The sequence below is a fragment of the Xyrauchen texanus genome, chromosome 34 (genome assembly GCF_025860055.1).
Source record: "Xyrauchen texanus isolate HMW12.3.18 chromosome 34, RBS_HiC_50CHRs, whole genome shotgun sequence".
Classification (NCBI taxonomy): domain Eukaryota; kingdom Metazoa; phylum Chordata; class Actinopteri; order Cypriniformes; family Catostomidae; genus Xyrauchen; species Xyrauchen texanus.
In genome coordinates, this window is record NC_068309.1 from 2,387,160 (window position 1) to 2,410,297 (window position 23,138).

Genomic DNA, 23,138 nt, shown 5'->3' on the forward strand with positions numbered 1-23,138 from the left:
AGAACAGTCAAATGTGCTGTTAAGGTGATTCACCTGTTTGATCATGTGACATCAAAGGTCATCAGCACCAGGTCAAATTCATGTAGAATTATGACTATCTGCTAACTATGAGTGATCCAAACATTAGACGATGGTTATTGAGAGATCATATCGATTACTGGCGAGGGTTTTGAATTGCTCAAGTTTAATGCAAAGAAATCACACTAGCGGTATATAGGTCAGCCGCTAGCACATTCCTTGGTTGAGTGGTAGAAAGCATAGAAATGATTGTCCGTTTGTTAAGTTACCTGCCACAGACTTTGATGTTTATATAAGGTGTGCCATGAAAACATGAAGTCAGCATGATAGCGGCTCAACATCTGTCAGCAAACACGCCACCCTCCGCTACAGCTGATTAAACACGACAGCTGTGTGTGTATGTGAGAACTGGTTTAGGGGTAACTAGACTTCAGTATACACAGTCAATGTGTATGTGCTTAACAGCTACAAAGAACTAAATCCAGAGTCTTATCTTGAGTCTTATATTCACACGTCATATGAAAACATCCCTGCAGTTATAATCTGATTAAGCAGCTTCTTCTGATGTTACCTGGTTTTACATTATTTCTAGCTCGAAGTTGGACCATTATAGCCAACAATTGGTCCAAGCGGTTCCAAGCTGGTAACCTTGAGAGTGACCAGGTTAGGGCTGGTTAACTATGCTCCAAAACACAGTTTGAACTCATTTAGACTTTTTACTATTGACATAAAGTCTAGAAAATCACATTTCATCAAAATAAACAGATCTGTTTAATTTTAGCCCTTAATGCGTTACATTTTACCCCTCACAGATGTGCTCATCCATAGACATTCAGTCTAATTTTCAGTTCAAGCACCACCCTCATTATTTCATTGAATATCTCGGCCTCTGAGTGGACTAGAAGCCCAATCTAAGTGTCATTAGAAAGATCCTCCAATTTGTGATGATATAAAATAGTTTTATCCACAGTAGTCGAAAACACATTTAGCATGTTTTTCCATCTGGGTGGCATATTTTGTTCTGGACTTCTAAGATATAACATTTGATCATTCCATCAAGCAAGCTCACATACAAGTACACAATGGCTAATTTCTTAGATAACTCCTTAAGGTAAAATGAGATATAAAGTTTTTAGCTCTGGAGCTCACAGCAGCAGTTATCGCAGCATAAAAGCGACATTTATATTTGATGACTTACAGAAATCATATCTCCCTTTGTGATTCTTTTGAAAATCTTTTGAACTGTGGAATTAGGGCAACACAATCAACTATAGAGTCACATTTCTGAGAATAAGAGCTTTAATTTGATATATGACTTGCCCATGTTTGTGCTATGCGAACAACTTTTATTTTCATATAAATATGGTGCCCCATGGCCTCTGGGGGGCGCTAATTTTCAACGCGAATGATTTGAGGCCTTATTTTGCTATTTTTCAAAGCATAAATGCAGAAGTGATGGTTATCTCTGAAAAGCTCAGATTCTAAGCTTTTAAATAGTACCTCATATGCCTGGATTATATACTAAACTGTTTCAAAGGTATAGAGACAAGACATAAACAATGTGTTTAAGATGATTTTAAACATGTGACTCTGACCTCATTATGTCTGTATCACATGGGAGGAGTTGGTAGAACTCTTACATACCAAAGCAAAACGCCTACAATTAGCATTAGCAAAGTAGGATGTAGTACAACTCCTGAAGACTACAGGCCAAAGTGTACTTCAGTCTCTTGCACAGTACGCCTAACATAAACGACTGGGACAAGGACTGTCCGACGTGTCTAGAAAAACTGGGCTGCATGCAGACAGTCCACGTCCTTTAAATTTAAGTCAATATTAACATATATAGAATGTGTTTGAGTGCGGTAATTAACCTGTAAACACACAAACTTACTATGACTGGATTATTCTTTCTGCGTAGATTGATCTTTCTTTAAAAAATTAATAGTAATGCCATTTGATTATTGCCATGATTCATCCTTTTCGTCACGTCTTTGTTGACATTTTTGGAGGTTCAAGCATGAATGCTGAAACCCTATTGTAATTGCTAATTATTATTCTGCCATAAAACTGATCGTGCAGGCCAAACCGATGGCCTAGAAACATGACATTTTGGGGAATGGTAGTACTCCAGCCGGCCACATATACACATCGTCTCGCCCCAATCGGCCAATGTGGGGGTGCTATAGTTAACAAAACAAAAAATAATACTTTTAGGGCCATTACTCTTGAACTGTGCATCATACACCCAACCTACTTTTGCGAACTTGTCCTAGGTCGTTCGCCCAATCGGAACCAAACCTCAAAACCTTGTATATCAAACAAAGTCGAACGTTTTATTTGGCATGGCTATAACACGGTTATTTCAAGATCTGGGTGTGGCATAGATCACACAAAAGCCAATAGCTCCTAAATGAAAGGTCTGATTGTCATAAAATTGAACACGCATATGCAAGATAACATTTTGAAGAAGCATGCAAAGTCGTGTGGCGATCGGACAATAGGTGGCGCTATAACAGTTAGGAATGTTTGTGCTCTTGCGTTTTACATGCGTTTGAATGTTTGCATATGAGGCTGTGTTTCATGCAGACACGTGTTATTCATATCATATGACATGGTAAATGGTAAATGGTAAATGGTCTGCACTTATAAAGCGCCTTTTTAACCTTAGTGGTATTCAAAGCGCTTTACACTGCGTCTCATTCACCCATTCACACACACATTCATACACCAATGACGGCAGAGCTGCCATGCAAGGTCCTAGCCTGCCATTGGAAGCAACTTGGGGTTCAGTGTCAAGGACACTTCAACATATGGGCCGGGAATCAAACCACCAACCCTGCGATTAGTGGCTAACCCGCTCTACCAACTGCCCCATAGATCTCCTCATTCTGAAGAACTTTGGCTCAAAAATAGTCCAGGGTTTTTCACTCAACCTCGACAAAAACCAGTGCAGTACAATTCTCTGGACTCCCTAGATCAATAATAGGCCCTGAGCCGCTTGAGCCCCTTGCAGCTATATTTTATGTTAAGATTAACACGGTACATGTGTCGGAAGTGTCTGTATGGTTCAAGGTCAAAAGAGTATACTATGACTGGACTAGTACTAAGGCACTAGATAAAACAGCACATATACCCTAGCCTTGATGCCTGCAACACAAGATCGATTTCATGCGTCATTGCATTCCAAAATGTGTCACACTGCAATAAATTGTTGCATTCTCAGCGTTCCCAAAAGGAGCGCTTAACATACAAGACTGTCTCTATAATATGCTTTCTCTTTTAAGCCAACTAAGGGAGATAATCTTCTGCCAAAATGTCCAGTTGCAGCACTTTATCACATTGTGGCTTGTTAGGACACTGTGTTATGGCACAATTGGTTTTAGCGTGCATACTGTGTCCAGGCTGCTACTTTTATGACTACTTGCACAAGTACACTGGCTTATTTTCTTAATTTCATGGAAACCATGCGTTTGATCAAAGCGGTTTGTCTTTCGTCTCATACCTGTAGGTGTACGGCCCCATTTCAGTAACACTGGGTTTGGCTTCTCCTTTCAGAAACGCTTCAGGGTTTGTGACGTTGAAGAAGAAGAACTCCATGAAAACTGGAGGGGGAGGATTCTTCCATGTGGCGAAGACTTTACTTCCTTCTGTCAGCGTGATCTCCTAAACGTACAAGGACAAAGATGTGTATGAGGGTCAAGTGCTAGTATAATCCTAAAAGTGTACAAAATAAACGTTTAGCAGATACACGTTTTAAATGAACAGTCGTTCACATGTGGTCAGTTTATCCTGTAATGGTGACATTTAGGCCCTTTGGTGTAACCTGAGATCATATGGCCACCATATGGAGGACATGACCTCCTTTTCAACTTTTGCCTGCTCATTTAAGCTGAGCATTTCCAAATATGGCGAATTCTTCACAAACTGATAAAGTTCAGTGATCCTGTTTGTTGTGGGTCCATCAGACCACTAGATCTTCTGACAAAGTGCCATTACAGAAACAGTTTCACGAGAACAAGGAAAGATTAAAGATTAAGACATTCACACATGACGTCAATCATAAAAGGGAGGCAAAAATATGAAGACATATTTTATTACAAAAGTTTCTGAAACAGCTTTGTTGGGTCAAGTGTAACACCAGACTCGGATAACCTCTGACCCGCGTGCAATCACCCCAAACCCTTGGTGCCGGTTGGACCCGTAAGGTGTGTTGGGACAGATCTGGCAGTCTGCTAGATCGACCATGGGGGAGATCCGTGCCTTCGACAGAAAAAAGGCCAGAGAGCACCAAGAACAGAGATCCAGACCAAGAAATGTGTTTTAACGGCAGCACTCTGATTTGTGATTTCACAAGACCGCTAGTGTGTCCAGACGTTTGACTATGAAGATAAAGTCTGGTCCATTTCATAGCAAACAGAGCTGTTCCAGTTTATGCACCACCCCCATTATTTCATTGAATATCTCGGCCTCTGAGTGGACTATAAGCTCAATCTAGGTGTTATTAGAAAGCTGATATCCTCCCCTTTACTCTATTACATTTAATCCTTAATAGTCTATAACTTATATTATATATATATATATATATATATATATATATATATATATATATATATACTATATTTCTTTAGCATGCTTTTCCTGCAGGATTGCATATTTTGTTCAGAATATCTAAGATATAACATTGTATTATTCACGCAAGCAAGCTCACAGACAAGTAAACAATGATATTTTAGCTATTTGGGGCTTATAGCAGCAGTGATCGATGCATAAAAGAGACGTTTGTATGTGATGACTTACAAATATCATATTTCATTTTGTGATTGTTTTGAAAATCTTTCAAATTGTGGTATTAGGGCAAAAAAATAAAACTGTACAGTCACATTACTGAGAATAAGATCTTTCATTTAATATATATTTTGTCTATTTAAGTGCTATTTTAAAGACTTTTACATTCATATGAATATTTCTACCACATGGCCACTAGGTGGTGCCTATTTGCGACGCAGATATTTTAAGGCCTTATTTTGTTATTTTAAGAAACATAAATGCACAAGTGATGGTTATTTATGAAAAGTTCAGATTCTAAGCTTTCAAACGATACCTCATATACCTGACTGATATATATTCGGGAAATTGAGCATTTTAAGCGTAAACGTTTTCCGCGATATAGCGCCCCCTTTTGAGTTGATATGGTTAAATTAAGTCAGTCATTGTCATTCCTTTCCATGCAAAAAGACTACATTCTGTGTATATTAGGCTCCTTATAGATGACAAAACTCTATGCTATATTCCCGGCGCAATAAACATCACGCTATTACCGCCCGAGGAAAGCAGGTGGTAAACTCATTTTTATAAAAAAATAAAAATTTAACAAACATATATATTATAATTTATAGAAGGCTTAACAGATCATTAGTTAATGTGCATTCAAATAGTTTGATTTATTTTTTTTAGAGCTGTCAGAATTAACGAGTTAACGCATACGATTTATTAGAAAAGGCGAATAATACAGTCGCGATTAACGCATTTACCGTTAATAAACATAAATACTGGTTTGAAGGGCGGAACCTTTGTGATGCGTCCGCCCGGAGTCATTACGCGGACGTACACACAAAACAGCGCTTCCATGATCATATGATGGAGAAAGGACATCTTAACACTGTTTGATAAGCAAAACAAGCCCAGATGGGACATGTGATAGAAATCAAGTATTTTTCAGCCTACGTAAGGTGCATTTTAATTACCACATAAGCACATAAATTCGTAGCTATCACATAAATGCAGATTGTGTCAGCAAATATACGTTATGAACCACAATACACTGCAATGCAGTTCCCTCACAGCTAAACCACAGAAATCACACTTACACTCATTTTAACAGCACACAGTTAGTGAAGTGTACTGAATGACCCTGATTAACTAACACACACACACACACACACCCCACACACCTTCAAGATAACATGACCAATGGCTTTGGATTATAGCCATTCCGGAAATAAACTGGGGCGAGTTTCACTTCTCTACTCACGTAGAAACCCAGCGACTTCCCCGAAAGAAAGAAAAAAAATGCTTTATAAGTGTTCTGAACAATGAGCTGTTTATTCAAATCTAAGCTTTGCTGGATTTTAGGCTTTTTTAATGGCCAAAAGAGAAGCTGTTTTCACGTGTCAAACTCCAGCCATGTGAGTACAAAGAAATAAACAAATACATAAATATTGCACAAGCGACAAAGAGTTTCCTGCAGTAATTCTGCGTCATTTACTGTTCTTTAATTGTCACCGAAGGTCAGCGCATGTTTTCCGGGTCGTAGTAACTCAAGGCCCGTTTGAACGTGACTACTGTATTATCCGCACGCTATATGACTCAAACAGAAACAAAAGTAAAACTCAAGAGACCAACAAATGATCTTGTTGCACTTTGTTTGTCTAGTCAAAATGGCTTAATTGGCTGCAAAAAACACAACTTAAAATAATTCATAATACTGAAGATGAGTGATGGCCACCGTTGCCAATGAGAAAATGTTTTTAAACGTTTTTAGCAACTTCATGCAAATGATCAGTGACACGATGCTGCAACTACCAATGGCGGTGCAGACAGGGGCTCACATGATCTGCCGATTATGTTGAATAAACCAGCAGAAAATGCTCTTTACTCCCATTGGTTGTTGCTGCATCACATCACTGTTCATTTGCATACAGTTAAACTCTGTTGAATCATTGATGGTTTTATTCAAAGCGGGTTCAGAACTGAATCATTTCCAGGGAAAGGGATCATAACAAATGTAATGATTATGGTTCCTTAACAGCACCATTAACAATTCTTTTAGTACTTTTGAGGAAGAGTGATTTGAAAATAAGAGATAAAATTCTTACTGCATTTACAAATGATGAGATCATTTCAGATTTCAACAGAGCAGATTTAACAAATGTATAAATACATGTAATAATTCTTGTAATTTGTATAGCCTTTTGATAGGCAGAAATGAAATCCAATAATTGACCCTAACTAGTGTATAGTGGCAAGAAAAAGTATGTGACCCCTTTGGGATTAGCTGGCTTTCTGCATTAATTAGTCATAAAATGTGATCTCATCAAGTATAACACAACACAGCCCCAAATCATGATGCTCCCTCCATCGTACTTCACCGTTGGGATGATGTTTTCATGTTGGTATGCGGTGCCCTGTTTATGTCACTTACTTTCATCAGTCCACAAAACATGTTCCCAGTAGTGTTGTGGAGTGTCAAGGTGATCTTCGGCAAACTTCAGGCATGCATAAATGTTTCTGTTGGAAAGCAGCGGCTTCCTTAATGATGTCCTGCTATGAACACCATACTTTTTTAATGTTTTCTGTATAGTAGTCTCATGAACAGAGAAGCTCACCAGTTAAAATGATTCCTTCAAGTCTTTATCTGTCACTCTAGTGTTCTTCTTTACGGCCACTTCTAGAGAGAGTACCTATAGTACTAAATCACCTCCATTTATAGACAGTTTGTCTAACTGTGGATAGATGAACATCTAACGGCCACTTCTAGTGAGAGTACCTATAGTACTAAATCATCTCCATTTATAGACAGTTTGTCTAACTGTGGACAGATGAACATCTAATGGCCACGTCTAGTGAGAGTACCTATAGTACTAAATCATCTCCATTTATAGACAGTTTGTCTAACTGTGGATAGAAGAACATCTAACGGCCACTTCTAGTGAGAGTACCTATAGTACTAAATCATCTCCATTTAGAGACAGTTTGTCTAACTGTGGACAGATGAATATCTAACGGCCACTTCTAGTGAGAGTACCTATAGTACTAAATCACCTCCATTTATAGACAGTGTGTCTAACTGTGGACAGATGAATATCTAACGGCCACTTCTAGTGAGAGTACCTATAGTACTAAATCACCTCCATTTATAGACAGTTTGTCTAACTGGACAGATGAATATCTAACGGACACTTCTAGTGAGAGTACCTATAGTACTAAATCATCTCCATTTATAGACAGTTTGTCTAACTGTGGACAGATGAATATCTAACGGCCACTTCTAGTGAGAGTACCTATAGTACTAAATCACCTCCATTTATAGACAGTGTGTCTAACTGTGGACAGATGAATATCTAACGGCCACTTCTAGTGAGAGTACCTATAGTACTAAATCACCTCCATTTATAGACAGTTTGTCTAACTGGACAGATGAATATCTAACGGCCACTTCTAGTGAGAGTACCTATAGTACTAAATCATCTCCATTTATAGACAGTTTGTCTAACTGTGGACAGATGAACATCTAACGGCCACTTCTAGAGAGAGTACCTATAGTACTAAATCATCTCCCTTTATAGACAGTTTGTCTAACTGTGAACAGATGAATATCTAACGGCCACTTCTAGTGAGAGTACCTATAGTACTAAATCATCTCCCTTTATAGACAGTTTGTCTAACTGTGAACAGATGAATATCTAACGGCCACTTCTAGTGAGAGTACCTATAGTACTAAATCATCTCCCTTTATAGACAGTTTGTCTAACTGTGAACAGATGAATATCTAACGGCCACTTCTAGTGAGAGTACCTATAGTACTAAATCATCTCCATTTATAGACAGTTTGTCTAACTGTGTACAGATGAATATCTAACGGCAACTTCTCATGAGAGTACCTATAGTACTAAATCACCTCCATTTATAGACTGTTTGTCTAACTGTGAACAGATGAACATCTAACGGCCACTTCTCGTGAGAGTACCTATAGTACTAAATCATCTCCATTTATAGACTGTTTGTCTAACTGTGAACAGATGAACATCTAACGGCCACTTCTAGTGAGAGTACCTATAGTACTAAATCATCTCCATTTATAGACAGTTTGTCTAACTGTGGACAGATGAACATCTAAACTCTTCAAGACAACTTTAAAACCCTTTCCAGCTTTATACAAAGCAACAATTCTTGATCGTAGGTCATCTGAGATCTCTTGGTCCACATCAGCAGATGCTTCTTGTGAATGGGAAACTCAAAACTTTGGAGTGCTTTTTATAAGTCAAAGTAGCTCCAACCCACACCTACAATCTCATTTCATTAATTGAATGCCAGGTTTGCCAACTCCTGACTCTAATTAGCCTTCATTTACGTCTTTAACCTATGGGGTTCACTTACTTTTTCACAGCCCGTGAATGTTTAGTGGGATGTGTTCGATGATTTTCAATACATTAAATAATATAATTGTTTGTGTGTTGTTAGCTTAAGATTAATTTGTTCGGGAATCAGACTACACTGGTTTTGCTGTGTGTTTCGTGCATTGGATTGAAAGTCGGAGCTGAAAGTCATGAAAATCATACTGTTCTGTTTTTTTGTTGTCGTTGTTGTTGATTTTATGGAGCCAGTTCTGAACAAGAACGGGTACTCAGTTCCCAACCCAACTCATTGCAAACACTTTAATGTGGTTCTGTTGTTCTCAGATCAGTCTATTTTAAACTCGATGAAAGGCTGAAGGGAAGAAAGCCACACCACAAAAATGAAGCCTGATTGTAAATATATAAAACTCAGGATTACGTATCAGTTAGGATGTTTGTTGTTTATAAATATACAGCTTTTATAGATGGGTGTGGCACACAAACCCTTGAATTTCTCTAGTGTTAAAGAGTGCTGAGCTGTTTCTTTAAAATGACTTATAAAATGAGGTTAGACAAATCAGTGGACATAAACCAGAGTCACGAGAGACCTGTCAAGAACGCGTCATATTTCACCCATATTTTAATGTGGTGCAACAAACAGACAATATTTCGATTTACAAACATCTATTAAATATGCTCCCAGAGGACAGCAAGATAAACCAAGGTTTATCTGAAGGGCTTTGATGTATTGAAGCCCATAGATATAATCAGCAGAGACTTTAAACATGAGGGTTCAAACCAAACTCATTCCTGGATCAGCATGTGCCGTTATACACTGTGGGTGTGACGTCGGCATCTTTACACAGTTAAATTACTACTCTAGTTATTGCTGGAAAAATACTAAGAGAACTCAGTCACTTTGGTTTTAGTATTGAACAGATAAATGTATCATTTAGTTTGATTTTATTTCAATGCATGTCCTTTTATTTATACTATTTCTTTATTTATCATGCATATGTAACACTTTGAATTGCAATTGTGTATGAAGTGTGCAATATAAATAAACTTGCCTTTCCTCACCTTGAAGTGAAGTGTATTGAAACTACTGAGACAGGCCAAAGAATACAATAACCATCTCTGAATCAATAAACAGAATATCAAAGATATGAAACCCTTGGGACAGACAAAAATACTCACACTGAGCTATTATGAGGATTTTGTAGATGAACTAGATAAACATAAAAGAATCTTATGGCAGATGAGCTCAAATTAAGGGGACTTTCAAATGGCTATCTCCACACCCATAGCACACACGCATACATTCACATACACACACAGAGAGCAATGAATCAACACAGGCTTCACATCCAGCAAATCCACACAATGTGTTTCCTGTTAACTGAGAAAGAGTGTTTGGTCTGTCAACACACAGAACGCTAGGAGAGTTTTGATTAACTGATATCATTAACTCTAAAAAGCCTGACATATGAAAAAAATGTCAGAAAATACCTTTTTTATTTTTTATTAAACAATTAGACAAACAAAAATCATATTTGATACATTAGGCTTTAAAGGTCATTAATCACAATTTAAATATATCTTATCAAATGTAAATGTCAGAATGTTCAACGCTCTGATGTTTTTTGGGGTGTGCATGAATGTAAATGTAACGGAGATTGAGAGATATTCCTCTTGTATCATATTTAATACATGCATTTCAAAGGGGAGTTTTCAATAAAATAATATACAACATTTAAATCAAGCACGAGTTGCTTATATTCAGAAATACTCTTTTTAAAATATCAGTAATACTATAATAATTACTGTCACTTTAACTTAAAATAAGCTGTCGTCTATCCCATCATAAGAGTCACTTTTTGCACCATTTTAAATAGATCGATATGAACACTGAATATCTGTCAATCTCCGTTACATTTACATTCATGCACACCCCAAAAAACATCAGAGCTTTGAACATTCTGACATTAAATAATCTAAATAATATAAACTAAATAATTTATAGGGTTAAAATTATTTGTGAAAAAATAACAATGCATGCTAATGACTTTGATATACACTACCGGTCAAAAGTTTTCAAACACACTCATTCTTTATTATAATAAAAAAAATTCACATTTGAGAAATAAAACAGATTATTTTCTCAACAGGAAACCGATGGAGTGCGTACTCCAGGTAGGGAAGGAGGTATTGCCCCAAGTGAAGGAGTTCAAGTACCTCGGGGTCTTGTTCACGAGTGAGGGGACAATGGAGCGGGAGGTTGGCCGGAGAATCGGGGCAGCGGGGCGGTATTGCACTCGCTCTATCGCACCGTTAGTCACGTAAAAGAGAGCTGAGCCGAAAGGCAAAGCTCTCGATCTATCGGTCAATTTTTGTTCCTACCCTCACCTATGGTCATGAAGGCTGGGTCATGACCGAAAGAACTAGGTCGCGAGTACAAGCGGCCGAAATGGGTTTCCTCAGAAGGGTGGCGGGCTTCTCCCTTAGAGATAGGGTGAGGAGCTCAGTCATCCGTGAGGAGCTCGGAGTAGAGCCGCTGCTCCTTTGCGTTGAAAGGAGTCAGTTGAGGTGGTTTGGGCATCTGGTAAGGATGCCCCCTGGCCGTCTCCCTAGGGAGGTGTTTCAGGCACGTCCAGCTGGGAGGAGGCTTCGGGGAAGACCCAGGATTAGGTGGAGAGATTACATCTCCACACTGGCCTGGGAACGCCTCGGGGTCCCCCAGTCAGAGCTGGTTAATGTGGCTCGGGATAGGGAAGTTTGGGGCCCCCTGCTGGAGCTGCTGCCCCCGCGACCCGACTTCAGATAAGAGGTTGAAGATGGATGGATGGATTGACATTTGAGATTAATAGTAACGTCATCAAAACTATGGAATTACATAAATGGAATTATGGGAATTATGTTCCTAAAATATCCAAAATAAATCAAAACGCTGTTATATTTTAGCATCTTCAAAGTTGTCTCCCTTTGTCTAGAATTTGCAGACATGAACTCAAATTGAGATGCTTTTTAAACAGAATTGAAGGAGTTCCCATCTATGTTGGGCACTTCTTGCTGCTTTTCTTTATTATTTGGTCCAAGTCATCAATTTCAAAAACGTTTTTTATTATAAAATTTTAGTTTTATAATTAAATAAATGAATAAGTGGCACAATTATATTTTTGTCTACAAAACTGATTTCAAACATTTAAGCATACGCCTTCAGATCAAAAGATTTTTAAGATCATGAGAAACATTCAGTCAAGTGTATCAAAACCTTTGACCCGTAGTTTCAGTTCACTTTTTCCCTTTTTTGAGATCCCTTGGGATTGTTGATTAATTTTTTCAATAAAGCTCATTTTGGTATCTTTGTAGTTCTGTGTTTTAGAAAGAGGGGCGAAACCAACGGCTCAGTCTCGTGGAAGTAGAACGGCTGAAATCGCTTACAGCACTTTTAAAACTCAGCAGTGAGTTCAACAACACTCAGCCGCAAATGCAACAGCGTTCAGAATCATTGGTCATCAGTTAGTGCAGAGACCAGGATCAGAATGTGCATGTTTACATTTTTCTAGCCATTGTTCAGTCATACTGCTTTCCAAAACAAGAACCAGCACAGTTTAGGCATGTTTGATCACATCTTATTCAATCAAACATTTTTATTGCTTAGCTGTGGTGCAGAGTGCAGTCAAATCTATGTAAAAATGTACAACAGTTGAAATTAATCAAATGAATGATGCAAAGTGACCCTTTAAAGTAAATGCATAGAAAATTTTCTTGAGTTAAACATGTGTGTCTTTTCTGTTCAGTGTCTGTAATGCTTGTAAACAGTGATAATGTGAAGCATCACTCAACCTGCATACATGAAGATATCCTGACTGTTTGGTTCTGTAAACAGCTGTGATATGGGCTATAGCAGATCTAAATGTACCTCATAGTTTTCATGGTTTGTAAATAATAGCCCTAAAATTATCATTTTGTTTATATTTTCAAAGTAAAGCTATATAATATCAAAACCTATTTGTTAGTAAAGGTTATAAAGTCATCTTTTTTTTTTTTATTAGTTTATGGCCAGACCTTCAAAAATGTTAAATGAATATCGCAGACTATTATAATGTAAACAACAGTATTAATGGTATTTAGCATTGATTTTATATCTTCACTTGTTACTTACAATGAAAGATAAGTACAGAAAAATATTTGGCACCCATCAAGTTTTCATTTGGATAATGTGGCTCCTGAAAAAAAGTAACTGAAGAGTCCCGAATTGCCTTTTTCTACTATTTACATGTTACTCTGATTATACTGTACGTTACACTATATACATGTTACTCTGATTATACTGTACGTTACACTATATACATGTTACTCTGATTATACTGTACGTTACACTATATACATGTTACTCTGATTATACTGTACGTTACACTATATACATGTTACTCTGATTATACTGTACGTTACACTATATACATGTTACTCTGATTATACTGTACGTTACACTGTTTACACGTTACTCTGATTATACTGTACGTTACACTGTATACACGTTACTCTGATTATACTGTACGTTACACTATATACATGTTACTCTGATTATACTGTACGTTACACTGTTTACACGTTACTCTGATTATACTGTACGTTACACTGTTTACACGTTACTCTGATTATACTGTACGTTACACTGTATACACGTTACTCTGATTATACTGTACGTTACACTGTTTACACGTTACTCTGATTATACTGTACGTTACACTATATACATGTTACTCTGATTATACTGTACGTTACATGTTACACTGTTTACACGTTACTCTGATTATACTGTACGTTACACTATATACATGTTACTCTGATTATACTGTACGTTACACTATATACATGTTACTCTGATTATACTGTACGTTACACTATATACACGTTACTCTGATTATACTGTACGTTACACTATATACATGTTACTCTGATTATACTGTACGTTACACTGTTTACACGTTACTCTGATTATACTGTACGTTACACTGTATACACGTTACTCTGATTATACTGTACGTTACACTGTTTACACGTTACTCTGATTATACTGTACGTTACACTATATACATGTTACTCTGATTATACTGTACGTTACATGTTACACTGTTTACACGTTACTCTGATTATACTGTACGTTACACTGTTTACACGTTACTCTGATTATACTGTACGTTACACTGTTTACACGTTACTCTGATTATACTGTACGTTACACTGTATACACGTTACTCTGATTATACTGTACGTTACACTGTTTACACGTTACTCTGATTATACTGTACGTTACACTATATACATGTTACTCTGATTATACTGTACGTTACATGTTACACTGTTTACACGTTACTCTGATTATACTGTACGTTACACTGTATACACGTTACTCTGATTATACTGTACGTTACATGTTACACTGTTTACACGTTACTCTGATTATACTGTACGTTACACTGTTTACACGTTACTCTGATTATACTGTACGTTACACTATATACATGTTACTCTGATTATACTGTACGTTACACTATATACATGTTACTCTGATTATACTGTACGTTACACTGTTTACACGTTATTCTGATTATACTGTACGTTACACTATATACATGTTACTCTGATTATACTGTACGTTACATGTTACACTGTTTACACGTTACTCTGATTATACTGTACGTTACACTGTATACACGTTACTCTGATTATAATGTACGTTACACGGTTTACACATTACTCTGATTATACTGTACGTTACACTGTATACACGTTACTCTGATTATACTGTACGTTACATGTTACACTGTTTACACGTTACTCTGATTATACTGTACGTTACACTATATACATGTTACTCTGATTATAATGTACATTACACGGTTTACACATTACTCTGATTATACTGTACGTTACATGTTACACTGTTTACACATTACTCTGATTATACTGTACGTTACACTATATACATGTTACTCTGATTATAATGTACGTTACACGGTTTACACATTACTCTGATTATACTGTACGTTACACTGTATACACTTTACTCTGATTATACTGTACGTTACATGTTACACTGTTTACACATTACTCTGATTATACTGTACGTTACACTATATACATGTTACTCTGATTATAATGTACGTTACACGGTTTACACATTACTCTGATTATACTGTACGTTACACTGTATACACGTTACTCTGATTATACTGTACGTTACATGTTACACTGTTTACATGTTACTCTGATTATACTGTACATTACACTATATACACGTTACTCTGATTATACTGTACGTTACACTATTTACACTTTACTCTGATTATACTGTACGTTACACTGTATACACGTTACTCTGATTATACTGTACGTTACATGTTACACTGTTTACACGTTACTCTGATTATACTGTACGTTACACTGTTTACACGTTACTCTGATTATACTGTACGTTACACTATATACATGTTACTCTGATTATACTGTACGTTACACTTTTTACACGTTACTCTGATTATACTGTACGTTACACTGTTTACACGTTACTCTGATTATACTGTACGTTACACTGTTTATACGTTACTCTGATTATACTGTATGTTACACTGTTTAATTATGTTACACTGTTTACACGTTACTCTGATTATACTGTACGTTACACTGTTTACACATTACTCTGATTATACTGTACGTTACAATATATACACGTTACTCTGATTATACTGTACGTTACACTATATACATGTTACTCTGATTAAACTGTACATTACACTGTTTACACGTTACTCTGATTATACTGTATGTTACACTGTTTAATTATGTTACACTGTTTACACGTTACTCTGATTACACTGTACGTTACACTATTTACACGTTACACTGCTTATACAGTATGTTACACTGTTTAATTATGTTACACTGTTTACACGTTACTCTGATTATACTGTACGTTACACTATTTACACGTTACTCTGATTATACTGTATGTTACACTGTTTAATTATGTTACACTGTTTACACGTTACTCTGATTACACTGTACGTTACACTATTTACACGTTACTCTGATTTACTGTATGTTACACTGTTTAATTATGTTACACTGTTTACACGTTACTCTGATTATACTGTACGTTACACTGTTTACACGTTACTCTGATTATACTGTATGTTACACTGTTTAATTATGTTACACTGTTTACACGTTACTCTGATTACACTGTACGTTACACTATTTACACGTTACACTGCTTATACAGTATGTTACACTGTTTAATTATGTTACACTGTTTACACGTTACTCTGATTATACTGTACGTTACACTGTTTACACGTTACTCTGATTATACTGTACGTTACTCTGTTTAATTATGTTACACTGTTTACACGTTACTCTGATTATACTGTACGTTACACTATTTACACGTTGCTCTGATTATACTGTATGTTACACTGTTTACAAGTTACTCTGATTATACTGTACGTTACACTTTTTACACGTTACTCTGATTATACTGTACGTTACACTGTTTAATTATGTTACACTGTTTACACGTTACTTTGATTATACTGTATGTTACACTGTTTACACGTTACTCTGATTATACTGTACGTTACACTGTTTACACGTTACTCTGATTATACTGTACGTTACACTGTTTAATTATGTTACACTGTTTACATGTTACTTTGATTATACTGTACGTTACACTGTTTACACGTTACTCTGATTATACTGTACGTTACACGGTTTACACGTTACTCTGATTATACTGTATGTTACACTATATACACGTTACTCTGATTATACTGTACGTTACACTATATACACGTTACTCTGATTATACTGTACGTTACACTATATACATGTTACTCTGATTATACTGTACGTTACACTGTTTACACGTTACTCTGATTATACTGTATGTTACACTGTTTAATTATGTTACACTGTTTACACGTTACTCTGATTATACTGTATGTTACACTATTTACACGTTACTCTGATTATACTGTACGTTACACTGTTTACACGTTACTCTGATTATACTGTACGTCACACTATATACACGTTACTCTGATTATACTGTACGTTACACTATATACATGTTACTCTGATTATACTGTACGTTACACTGTTTACACGTTACTCTGATTATACTGTACGTTACACTATATACACGTTACTCTGATTATACTGTACGTTACACTATATACATGTTACTCTGATTATACTGTACGTTACACTGTTTACACGTTACTCTGATTATACTGTATGTTACACTGTTTAATTATGTTACAGTGTTTACACGTTACTCTGATTATACTGTACGTTACACTATTTACACGTTACTCTGATTATACTGTACGTTACACTGTTTACACGTTACTCTGATTATACTGTACGTTACACTATATACACGTTACTCTGATTATACTGTACGTTACACTGTTTACACTTTACTCTGATTATACTGTACGTTACACTGTATACACGTTACTCTGATTATACTGTATGTTACACTGTTTACACGTTACTCTGATTATACTGTATGTTACACTGTTTAATTATGTTACACTCTTTACATGTTACTCTGATTATACTGTACGTTACACTATTTACACGTTACTCTGCTTATACTGTATGTTACACTGTTTAATTATGTTACACTGTTTACACGTTACTCTGATTATACTGTACGTTACACTGTTTAATTATGTTACACTGTTTACACGTTACTCTGATTATACTGTACGTTACACTGTTTACACGTTACTCTGATTATACTGTACGTTACACTATATACACATTACGCTGATTATACTGTACGTTACACTGTTTACACGTTACTCTGATTATACTGTACGTTACACTGTATACACGTTACTCTGATTATACTGTACGTTACACTATATACACATTACGCTGATTATACTGTACGTTACACTGTTTACACGTTACTCTGATTATACTGTACGTTACACTATATACATGTTACTCTGATTATACTGTACGTTACACTGTTTACACGTTACTCTGATTATACTGTACGTTACACTATATACACATTACGCTGATTATACTGTACGTTACATGTTACACTGTTTACACGTTACTCTGATTATACTGTACGTTACACTGTTTACACGTTACTCTGATTATACTGTACGTTACACTGTATACACGTTACTCTGATTATACTGTACGTTACACTATATACACATTACGCTGATTATACTGTACGTTACACTGTTTACACGTTACTCTGATTATACTGTACGTTACACTATATACATGTTACTCTGATTATACTGTACGTTACACTGTTTACACGTTACTCTGATTATACTGTACGTTACACTATATACACATTACGCTGATTATACTGTACGTTACATGTTACACTGTTTACACGTTACTCTGATTATACTGTACGTTACACTGTTTACACGTTACTCTGATTATACTGTACGTTACACTATATACACATTACGCTGATTATACTGTACGTTACACTGTTTACACGTTACTCTGATTATACTGTACGTTACACTGTATACACGTTACTCTGATTATACTGTACGTTACACTATATACACATTACGCTGATTATACTGTACGTTACACTGTTTACACGTTACTCTGATTATACTGTACGTTACACTGTTTACACGTTACTCTGATTATACTGTACGTTACACTATATACATGTTACTCTGATTATACTGTACGTTACACTGTATACACGTTACTCTGATTATACTGTACGTTACACTATATACACATTACGCTGATTATACTGTACGTTACACTGTTTACACGTTACTCTGATTATACTGTACGTTACACTATATACACGTTACTCTGATTATACTGTACGTTACACTATATACATGTTACTCTGATTATACTGTACGTTACACTATATACACATTACGCTGATTATACTGTACGTTACACTGTTTACACGTTACTCTGATTATACTGTACGTTACACTATTTACACGTTACTGTGATTATACTGTACGTTACACTGTTTACACGGTACTCTGATTATACTGTACGTTACACTATATACACATTACGCTGATTATACTGTACGTTACACTGTTTACACGTTACTCTGATTATACTGTACGTTACACTATATACACATTACTCTGATTATACTGTACGTTACACTATATACATGTTACTCTGATTATACTGTACGTTACACTATATACACATTACTCTGATTATACTGTACGTTACACTATATACATGTTACTCTGATTATACTGTACGTTACACTATATACATGTTACTCTGATTATACTGTACGTTACACTGTTTACACGTTACTCTGATTATACTGTACGTTACACTGTTTACACGTTACTCTGATAATACTGTACGTAACACGGTTTAAACGTTACTCTGATTATACTGTACTTTACACTGTATACACGTTACTCTGATTATACTGTACGTTACACTGTTTACACATTACTCTGATTATACTGTACGTTACACTATATACATGTTACTCTGATTATACTGTACGTTACACTGTTTACACGTTACTCTGATTATACTGTACGTTACACTATATACATGTTACTCTGATTATACTGTACGTTACACTATATACACGTTACTCTGATTAGACTGTACGTTACACTATATACACGTTACTCTGATTAGACTGTACGTTACACTATTTACACGTTACACTTTTTACACGTTACTGTGGTTATACTGTATGTTACACTGTTTAATTATGTTATATATTTAATGATAATCTGATTATACTGTATATTACACTATATATATGCTACTCTGATTATATGTTATGATAATTTATTGTTATTCTGATCGCATGTCAAGTAACACTAATCATATTATACTGACTGCATGTTGCACTGCATCATCACATTACTGTATGCTCCACGTGCAGCTCTCACACAGCACACAACTCAAACTGTATTTCATTTAGAAACTATATGCCCTCTTGTTGATCTTACCACGAATGTTTACTCACAGTTCAATTTATATCCAGAAGCTAGATGTTTTATGACATGAGAAGTTCACATCTGCTGTATCCTGCTTGCTTCAAACCCACCTGTTTCACTAGAAACTCACCCGCCAAAAACTCAACGCATATGTACATGTTTGCAGTGACACGTGCTATAACAATCCTCTTATAGTTACAACAGAACAGATATTCTAATGAAATGAAATGAAAACAGAAAGACTGGTAAAACTTACCCTCTTAAGCTTGTTGTGTATCATGGTTTGGAAGACACCGGACACATACAGTGCTATTCCCATGATCAGCAGGAGGGCACTGATGATTCCAGTGGCATACACACAGCATGAGCCCTTCCTCATGGTGCAGAAGTTGAAATAAAGCAGCAGAAGGAACCTGAGGCTGACAAAACTGAAAGTCAGCCCTTGAAAATGATTTCAAAGGTTTAGAATGATGAATGTGTGTGAGTGATAGTTTTCAGCTCACACACACACACACACACACACACACACACAAAGAGAGAGAGAGAGAGAGAGAGAGAGAGAGAGATGAAAGTTCAGCAGATTTGCATGAGGTAATAAAAGAGTTTAAGATCCCGCAGGCTGTTCACTGTGAGCTGTAACAGATCGAGTTGCTCCTGTAATAGTATTTTGCTCCAGGAGCCCTTGAAAAGTGTTTCAACTGGATCCAGTCACTGCTCAGTATTTGAATGAATGAGTGCTGTGTGGTGGGGGTCACACGTCATGCTGAACGAGAGCGAGTGGGAAGGACAAACTCTCTCTTTCTCTCTCTCTCTCTCTCTGTGTGTGTGTGTGTGTGTGGTTAGAGACAAGGTGACCGACTGAGTTTTATTGCTTCTACCATAGTTGACTAACCTTTTGTAATGTGTAAATTCTGAGAGAGTGTATTTCATGAAAACATACGGGTCACATTTCTCTCCAAAATCTAAAGAAAACAGGATGAAAAAAATAAATAAATTTACATTTTTTACAATACAAATGACAAAACATACAAATATTTAATGCACACAGTGAAGTGAGGAAATGTCTTATATGTAAGAAAAAAATACTCAATGCAAAAATGTTGGACAAAATATTCAAAAACTACAAATATAAAAAATAATACAGTACAAGTGGAGTACATAATTATATATATATATATATAAAAATACATAGTATGTTATGTAAATAGGCTTAATTTATTGGATTTTGAGGTGAAATATGACTTCATGTTCTTCATTCACCTAAAAACTATTTTGAAACATTCCCTGTTTGTTTTCATGCGCACTGTAAATTATTTATAATGTTTTGAAGAGAAAACCTGAAAATATTTATTACCATATACAACATAAGGAAGCAGTTTACCGTATAGGCCTGTTGAACACAATGTCCAGCGAGACAAAACAGCAGCAAACTTTATAAACAAACCATGTGGCGGTAAAGGACGCCTCGCCCCCCTCTCTCTCTCTCTCTCTCTCTCTCTCTCTCTCTCTCTCTCTCTCTCTAGATGGCTCAACAGTCTCTCACCCCTCACAACTCCACTTAAATAAACTTTATTCTTATTTTCTTTAGTTTAGCTGTACTGAATTCAGGATGGTGTTATTTGTCTCGTTGACCCCTGAGCAGACAGTGTCATTACACTGGTCACTGGTCAGCAGTCAGAGGGGTCATTATTAAGAAATATGTGAACTTTACAATGTCACTGTAAATGTCAAAAGTCAGTGAAGGGGAAATGTGTGACCTACGTTTGGCATATAAACTCAATTATGGACACGACCAGAGAGACAGAGAGAGAGAGAGAGAGAGAGAGAGAAATAGAGCGAGAGAGAGAGAGAGAAAGAGAGAGAGAGACCAGAGAGAGAGAGAAACCAATTACTGCCTTAATGTACTTCACTCACAGTACTTTTATTCTCTTATGTTCATAATGTCGTGTTAAATGCATATTTTATTTTATATTGTATAGTGTACACTCACCTAAAGGATTATTAGGAACACATACTAATACTGTGTTTGACCCCCTTTCGCCTTCAGAACTGCCTTAATTCTACGTGGCATTGATTCAACAAGGTGCTGAAAGCATTCTTTAGAAATGTTGGCCCATATTGATAGGATAGCATCTTGCAGTTGATGGAGATTTGTGGGATGCACATCCAGGGCACGAAGCTCCCGTTCCACCACATCCCAAAGATGCTCTATTGGGTTGAGATCTGGTGACTGTGGGGGCCATTTTAGTACAGTGAACTCATTGTCATGTTCAAGAAACCAATTTGAAATGATTCGAGCTTTGTGACATGGTGCATTATCCTGCTGGAAGTAGCCATCAGAGGATGGGTACATGGTGGCCATAAAGGGATGGACATGGTCAGAAACAATGCTCAGGTAGGCCGTGGCATTTAAACGATGCCCAATTGGCACTAAGGGGCCTAAAGTGTGCCAAGAAAACATCCCCCACACCATTACACCACCACCACCAGCCTGCACAGTGGTAACAAGGCATGATGGATCCATGTTCTCATTCTGTTTACGCCAAATTCTGACTCTACCATCTGAATGTCTCAACAGAAATCGAGACTCATCAGACCAGGCAACATTTTTCCAGTCTTCAACTGTCCAATTTTGGTGAGCTCTTGCAAATTGTAGCCTCTTTTTCCTATTTGTAGTGGAGATGAGTGGTACCCGGTGGGGTCTTCTGCTCTTGTAGCCCATCCGCCTCAAGGTTGTGCGTGTTGTGGCTTCACAAATGCTTTCCTGCATACCTCGGTTGTAACGAGTGGTTATTTCAGGCAAAGTTGCTCTCCTATCAGCTTGAATCAGTCGGCCCATTCTCCTCTGACCTCTAGCATCAACAAGGCATTTTCGCCCACAGGACTGCCGCATACTGGATGTTTTTCCCTTTTCACACCATTCTTTGTAAACCCTAGAAATGGTTGTGCGTGAAAATCCCAGTAACTGAGCAGATTGTGA

General features: G+C 36.6%; 1 protein-coding gene across 2 annotated transcripts in view; it reads right to left on the bottom strand.

Moving 5' to 3' along the window:
* scarb2b (scavenger receptor class B, member 2b) overlaps window positions 1-20,870 on the bottom strand; it is a 44,366-nt gene extending 23,496 nt beyond the window's left edge. For both annotated transcript variants that reach the window (XM_052104418.1, XM_052104417.1), the window contains exons 1-2: window positions 20,415-20,870; window positions 3,524-3,684 (exon numbers count right to left, since the gene is read on the bottom strand). In XM_052104418.1, coding sequence (XP_051960378.1) covers window positions 3,524-3,684; window positions 20,415-20,537 — 284 coding nt within the window. In that variant the 5' untranslated portion in view covers window positions 20,538-20,870. The remainder of the gene's footprint in view (window positions 1-3,523; window positions 3,685-20,414) is intronic.
* Window positions 20,871-23,138: the final 2,268 nt, after the last annotated feature.